Below are 8,379 nucleotides of genomic sequence, written 5' to 3'. Positions count from 1 at the left end.
TTGTTATATTTTTAAAAAGAAAACACTAAAGTTTAAAACTAAAGATATTACTGCTAATAATGCTCAAAGATCTAAAAATACCCAAGAAGTAACATAAAGACTTAATACAAACGAACTTAATGGCCTTGTGATTTGTAGAAAAAAATCAATTTAGTTTTACAAAATAAAAAACAAGCTTAAAAAGGAGGCAATCCTGTAATATACAACAGAAGTTTAATAACTTTTATAATTAGATATAATTTATTAAACCTATTTTTTAACTTTTCTTATTATTACTTTTGAAATACTTGATAACATTTAGCTTGTTTACATCTTTAAAAAACATTATTACTCGTACAAATTAATTTTTTGATAGAATGTTTAAATTTTTAAGTATAAACAAAAAAAGAGAAAATTTTTTTTGGTTAAACATTTTGTATAATTAAATTTCAAGATATTACCAATAACAATTAATTCTCATTTTAAATATTCATGTCATTTAAAGGTCATTGGTTAATTATTAAAAAAAAAATTAATTGTTATATCTTTTAGGTTGTCTAAAAAAACCTAAATTACAAGAATTAGAGTTGCCAAACTTTATTGTGAAATTTCTTCCAGGTTTTTAAAAGTACTTATTTTTGGGACTATCTTTAGTTTAAAGCTAAGTTTAAGGTTAAAGTAGTATAAAAACATTTAAAACTGTAATAAGTTTTCATTTAGTACAACAAACATAAATTAAAAACATATAAGTTTAAAATCGGAAAAATCAAAAATATTCTAATTTTACTAATTTTAACATCATTTATAAAGGTTATAAGTAAAATCAGTATAAAAACTAAACTTAATCACTAAAAACATAACAACAAATATATAAATACACCTTTATTAAACTTATTACACCAAAAATATTTCATTCGTAAAAAGAAAGGCTTTATAAAGACAACACATATAATCAAGTATTCAGACATTTAAAAAATCGTTTAAAAAAAAAAACTGCTATTTATAATTTCAACTTATACCTCTATTTTAATAAGAGAAAATTACTGCAAAATTTTGTAAGATATTATTTAATCATAAAACAAATTACTGCTTAGAAGATTTTTTATTTATTTTTTATTAAACACCTATTTTTAGACTATACTTTAGATTGACCTCAGTTCTTCTGGCAGGGGACTTTTTGGGTGCTTGGACTCGAAATGTTGCTTGTACGTCTTCGGGTCCGGCATTTGACTCTGATGGAAAAAAAATCAATTACATAAGTGAAATAAAACAATTACAAGAGTGAAATAAAAATGAAAACAAATTGTAATGTTTAGGAGTGAACTAATAATTTAATAAAGAAAAAGTCAGAACCTAGTTAAAATTTGATTCTATTACTTATAAAAAATTTACCTTTGTTGATAAAAACGTTAGCTAAAATAATTTTAATACAGTGCTTATCCACTTATCCGGACATGTTGGGCAAGTTTTTTCTGTAAACATGTCCGGATAATCGAAATTCCGGATAAGTACAAAATATCAACTTTTTTATGTAATAATATAACTGCTGCATATAAAGCAATGCATAATAAAATTATTATGGTAAAAACAAATACATAGTAATTGTGAGTAATATATAATGAAATGATAAATAACAAAAGCTAAATTTTAGGATAATTAATTTGTTTATTCAAAGGTGGAACAACCTCAGACTTACTAACCCTCTGCAACGATATGTTAAGTGTGTCAACCTTATATAAGTTTTAAAATATATATTTAGTTATGCACTTCATCTTAAACAAAAAATGTTTGAATTACCAACTATTGTAATATTGTTGGAACTTAAAATCAAACATAAAATAACTGTTATACATTCATTTTCTAGAAAAAAAAGAATTTAATTATCTATAAAAAAAACTTTGAAAGCTTAAATAAAAGCTAAAAGTTATGTTTTTAATAACATTGTTTTAAAAATTTATAAACTGACTTCCATTACAAGCAAAAGTTTTTGATAACTAAATTAGTTATGAACAAAGATAGAATGTAATCTTTAGATTACTACGTCATAATAATGAACAAAATTGTATAATTTATAAAATCACTTAAAATTTTCTTACCGCATGAAAACTTAAATATTTGTATCATATAAAAATATTAATATTTGATATTAATTTTTTTTGATAACTTCAATTTTCTTTTGACCGAAACTGTTCGGATAAGTGAATAAGCACTGTATCGTTTTAACTATCCTGAATTTTCTTCAAAAAAACAAAATCATCTTGAGTCAGCATATTCACAATGACCTGAGTTATCCTGAAATTTTCAAAAATATCTTGAGTATGTAGCGAAACCCTGATTAATGGCATTTAGATTAAAAAAATTACAAATGTTTAATACTTTTATACAGTACACTACCGCTTAAGTACGCAAATTGAACCCGACCAAAAATTGCGTACTTAGCACGATACTGCGTACTTTTTGATGACACAGTGTAATATGAAATTTAGTTGTTTGTTTTCCTTTTTACAACTAGCTACCAAATAATTAAGCCAAATAAACAAGTCTTTTTATTTTAAATAACATTAATACATAATTCTAATTTGCAAAATGATTTATTTTAACTATAAAAAGCTTCTACATAATTAATACATACATTTAATATAAAAAGTCAATGTCAGTCTTGTATAACATCCTTTACTTTGTCTTCCTGGATAAGTGCGTACTTAAGGCGTGATGCGTACCAAAAAAAGTGCGTACTTAAGCGGTAGTATACTGTACATGATTACATCTGTAATCTAATGTAATGCTCATACTTACACAAATCAATTAATTTGAAATAGTTTCTTGTAGTTCTTTAATGGTTAAAAAATATAACATTTAGTTCATCAAAAATTATGCAACTTTTCAATGAAACTAAAACAAGCTAAGAAAAACCTATATACATTTAAATATCGTTAATAATTTTAAAACTTCTAAATAAATATTAATGTTATATCTTACTTTTGTATGCAATAAAAACATAAAACAAATTAATGATTTTATCAAACTACTTAGTAGACCAAATTAAAATAGTTACAAGAAAAAAAAAATTATAAGGTTTCGCAAAATAAACTTCAACTAAAAACTCAAGAGTAAAAAAAAATCATTTTATTATAAAATTAATTAGCAACAAATATTTAAAAGAAAAAGCAGGTTATAGTTCTTTTTACTTTTTTTCATCTCTAAGAGTTGTACTTGTTTTTGTATAACCTGAATACTTCTTTTATCATTTCTAAGTATCATTAGGTTTAATATATATAAAGTAACTTAAAATTAATTAATTATATATTAAGTTTGAAAAGAAAAATAAGTATTTTTTATTTTTTAATTTACACTAAAAAATATTTAAAAATTAGTTCAAAAGGTATAACTCTATATAAGTCAAATAGTAAAAAAATAATTCCAACTTTATCTGGCAGCATTAAATATACATAATGATTTATCAAACAATTGAGGATACAGATGGAATTTTTTTTTATACTGGTCTTATTTTAAAGATGTATAACTAAACTAGCAGTTGCATTTTACCTCTTTGTAAAATTCAAGTTAGTTTTTGAGGTATGGGGGTACAAAGTCGGAGAATTCAATAGGGTCTTTATGAATGAAACAAGAAAAACAAATAGATTATTTTATTAAAAATTTATTTATTCCTACACTTATGTATTTATTGTTCTGATATTTTTAAGTTTAGTCTTAATTTAATACAAACAATCCTATTGTGTTTTTTTTAGCAATTTTCTTAGATAATAAGTTTCTTAAACTTTCTTTTTTTAAATGTTACAATAGGATTTTCCATTATTGCACAGAACATTTTCTGATAACTTTGATTAAAATATGAAGTCAAGATAGATTCTGAGAAAACTGACAATTTTTTTTTCTGCCATACGTTATTACTCTAAACTTAACATTATTTACTATATCTCAAATTTTCTTTTTTTCTAATAACAAGTATCTTATAATAAATTACTTGAAAAATATTGGGACCCCTTTATGGCCTAAACTGATTTATACAATTCATACTTTTTAGTTCTATACTAATTAAGTTTTTTACTTAAATAAATACATTAAAATTAAACCTGCATATAGTACTTTCATGTAACAAAAAAATTAACTTAGAAAGTATCTAAACTAAAATATTTACCCTGCAAACAGTACACTGAAAAATATTGGAACCCCTTTTCGGCCTTAACTGATCTGTACAATTCTAACTTTTTAGTTCTATACAAAATAAGTCTTTTACTTAAAAACAAAAACATTAAAATTAAACCTGCATATAATACTTTAAGATACCAATATTTTTAAAAGTATCTAACTTAAAAATTATTTGTTTGTTTTGTTAATGTGTATAAAATAAAATTTACCCTGCAAACAGTACACTGGTGCACCAGGGCCTTCTTGGCAGCTGACTTGTGATCGGTTTGTTTCTTCAGCTTGGCCTGTCTTTCCTGGTTCTTCTTCTGAGACTGAATTTTCTGGTGTCCGCGAGCCATGATTACTATTTTACAATTTACAAAAAGCTGAAAAGAATGTTTGAGTTGAACATTGTAAGCTTGTTACAATAGCTATTATACTTCACACTCTGTAAAAAATTTTGAAAAAAAAGATTACAATTTCAGTTTCATTAAAAAATTTAAACTTGATTAAAAAGTTAAACTACCTAAGAAATTTAATTTCTTATATAAAACTAAACATCACTATTTTATAGTCTGCAAGAAGTTGTAATGATTATTATGTTGAACATTCGATACTTACGCATAAAAATTGATTGAATGTTTCAAATAACATTAAAACTTTTAGTACAAATATAGTTCAACAAATTTCTATCAGTATAATACAGTTGTAACAAAAAAAAAACTTTTTATACTTTTATAGCTTATAATAACATCAAAAGTTAGCTAAAGCCGTAGGGGGGGGGGGGTCCAACACTTTTTTACAAAAACTAAATTTGGCTTTTATATGAACGCCTGAATTACAAACTACAAGTCAGTTTTTATAGAATTCAAAAATATCATTTAACTTTTGAGATATTTTATTTTTTGTAGAAGGTTTCCAGTACTAACGTATGGACCTCAAATTTTTTGAGTTCAATTTTCTCAGAAACTTAAAAATTCACTAAAAATCTATCTCCTCCTTCATTTTTCAAACAATCTTCTTCAAATTTTCAGGATATGTTCCTAATATTTAAAGAAAAAATGTTACTTATGAACTTAAATAAAAATAAAAATTAAAATTTTATAACAAAAATTAAAAAAAAGTCTTTTTTTTCAAAAAAAAAATTTTTACTTTAAATTTTTTAAATTCCAGTTTTGGAATTTTATGTTTTTTGTTATTGTATGAAGATATTGTTGCTCAAAAATGTAGGAGATAGATTTAAATAAAATAGTTTTTTTGCTGTTTTAGTTTTCCCTTCCCATAAGGAACCTAGTATGCAGTCTGACTTTGACTAGTCATATTTCAAGAAATAATTTTAATTTTTTAAAACAATAAAAAGAATCTTGAAGCTTAGAAAAAACTCTATAAAATAAGATAAACTTGTAAAAAACATGGCAATAAACAAAACATGGAAACAACTTAATTTAAAAGTTTTCATTTTTAATTTTAAAAGAGAATTACATAGTACTTCCTTATGTAAGGTAGAAACTAGAATGGCAACTATTTCATTAAAAATATTTTTATTGTACAACAATTTTTTTATTAGTATACTCTTCTAACATTCTAGAGTTTGAGACATTCTGTTGGAAGGAAGTTATAACTTTTTATTTTTATTTTTCAAAAAAATATACAACAAAGAGTTTTTAAATTTTTTGAGTTAGCTTTGTCATTAATCACTAATTATTTAAAATTGGTTTTGAGAATTTTTTATAAAAATTGGTGGTATAAGAAAATAAGATCAAACTTTTGTAAATGTCCAAGTTAATGAGAAAACTGATAGTAAAACTATTTTTTACTTAAAATTCCCAACCGTGATTGATTCCCATCTGCCACAATTTTCAATAGTTTATTTTTCTTTATTTATTTAATTTTAAAAAATATTATTATAACTGATACCCTTAACCCTTGGTCGTTAAGCAGAAACTTCTTACAAAAAAGATATATCTCAAAATTATTTTAAGAAAGTTTCCCAATTTTCAAGTCAAAAAAGCCAGCTTGAGTGATCAAAAACTAGCTCAAGTTTATGAAAAATTGATAAAAAAAAAAAAAATGAGCTAAAATCTGAAAAAAATGCTAATCAAGCTAAAATACAGAGTGGACATTTTAGTGGAATTTTTTTTATTTTTATTGTTTTATTAAGTATATTAAAACTTTTATTTACTGCTTTAATATAAACTCAAATCATGGCATATATAAATTAGAGGTCTATTAAAATACTACAATGTTATTTCTAAGAATAGTAAAGAGCTAGCCGAAAGGTTAAAAGAAATAAAAAATAAACATTTCAAAATTATTAAAATCATGTTTGAGAAAAAAATTGGGTGTATGAAATACAAAAATATTTTATGCCTTAGGATTCTAAAATATTCTAAAAACTATCCTGAGATTTTTATAAAATATCAAAACTGCTTTGATCTGATTAAAAAAATGACAAAATATCCTGAGATTTATAGAATTTCAAAACATATTGAGCTTCCCTGAAAGTGTGGCAAGCCTGAGATTTTAAAAAATTTCAGGCTAGTCTGAATTTGTGGCAACCCAAACTATTAGTGGCCATGTATATTATCTACTGTATTTTTACTATAACTAATTCAACTTTTAAAAAGTTTATATTGCAAAACAATCAAGCACTACTTTAACATTATTCTATAACATATTATTATAAAAACTAAATATATCAAGTGTTCCTTGATATATTTAAAAATTTCTTTTGGAAAGATTTTAAAAAATTAAAATTAATAACAAAAACATTTTTTTTTAGTTATAATTTTTTTTTTTTTTAATTTTTTCCAACATAATTTTTAAATATTGCAAGGAACATTTCCTAAAAATTTGAGGTAGCTATCTCAAAAAACGTAGGAGAAGATAGATTTCAAGTGAAATAGTCTATTTTTGCAGTTTTAGTTTGCACCTCCCATAAGGAACCATCAGACAACTAATCATGGATAACAATTTAAGTTAACATCAAGAACTATAAAAAATTTCAGGTTATAAATATAGATTCTTGCGGAGTTTAAACTCAAACTTTTACTTAACAATTATTAAACTCTGGCTAATTTTGATATTTTTCATAAATCTCAGGCCAGTTTTTTTAGGATCAAATGCTTTTCATAATACTTTGTAGTTATTAAGTTCTTTTGCTACTATTTGATATTTAAAACTGATTAACACTATTTCTCAGTTTTTAGCTCATATTAATCTAGTTTTATTTTATAAAAACTCAAACAAGTTGTTTTTATATACCATTTGCAACTTAATACCAATAGGTTCATTTTGTTTTTTATATTTTATTACACAAAGCTTTTCAAAATCATGCAAGATTTCTTTGTCAAGTGATAAATTTTAAATGAAATTTGAAAAAATTTTCGTTTAGTGAATAGCTTAAAAATAACTTTTAATTATGACGTATGAATAAATTAAAACAAATACAAAAATTAGAGATTCAGTAATTAAAACTAAAGGTATGTTTATTAATAGATTGTTAATAACTTTGTTTTGCCATTTAATGCTACTTGCGTATTTAAGTTAGGTTGCTCTTCTTCAATCAATATTGATTCAAGGCTGTAAAGTTCGCTTTTCTTACATCGTTTTAAAACTTTAAAATTTTGAACAATGTCAGAGTTTTGACAGGATGTGCAATTAAAAAGATGTTCAAATATTGCGCTGTTTTTATCTGTTCCGCAGTGGTCTGTAATTCGTCGGAATATTTGCCGTGATGTTTCTCCAATGTAAGAGATGCTCTGATCTGCAGAGCAGGTATATTTATAAATAACATTTGCGTCAAATACTTCCGAACATTTACTTTTGTTGCTGAAGTAGTCAGAAACCTTTTTGCTGGTGTAGGCCGGTTTAATACTAATGTTGTGTTTTTGAAATATGGATGCTATTCGTTTTTGGAATCTTATTGAACAGCTTCCAACGTAAACTGTTGTGAAATAAGCGTAGTTTTCGGTTTCTGTTTTCTTTTCATTTTTTGTGTTAATATTTTCATTTTGTTTAAATGTTGAATTGTCGATTTTGTGAGCTTCAAGAAATTTGTTGATTTTGGACTTTATAAGGTTTATTGGATACTGATTCTTGAGTAGTAAGTTTTCAATTTTTGTAAGTTCATCTTTAAAAGCGGTAAAATTTGAGCATATATTAAGCGCTCTGTTTAGATAAAAGTTTATTAAACCAAGTTTCCAAGATTTAGGACAAATACTAGTATATTGCATAATTAGACCTGTGTCT

At 24.1% G+C, this 8,379-nt stretch overlaps 1 protein-coding gene across 1 annotated transcript; it reads right to left on the bottom strand.

Annotated features, from left to right (window-relative positions):
* Positions 1 to 848: 848 nt before the first annotated feature.
* Positions 849 to 4,510, bottom strand: LOC145844139 (zinc finger protein 706-like). The gene is made up of 2 exons (XM_082951498.1): positions 4,359 to 4,510; positions 849 to 1,211 (listed from the first exon to the last, which is right to left on the bottom strand). Exons 1-2 carry the CDS (start codon positions 4,485 to 4,487, stop codon positions 1,122 to 1,124), a joined length of 219 nt encoding a protein of 72 aa, XP_082807624.1. The 5' UTR covers positions 4,488 to 4,510; the 3' UTR covers positions 849 to 1,121.
* Between the last annotated feature and the right edge of the window lie 3,869 nt (positions 4,511 to 8,379).

Source organism: Thalia democratica, chromosome 9, assembly GCF_965202585.1.
Source record: "Thalia democratica chromosome 9, ktThaDemo2.hap1.1, whole genome shotgun sequence".
Taxonomy (NCBI): Eukaryota; Metazoa; Chordata; class Thaliacea; order Salpida; family Salpidae; genus Thalia; species Thalia democratica.
The sequence above is the reverse complement of the archived record's forward strand: the minus strand, read 5'-3'. Positions and strand labels throughout refer to the sequence as shown.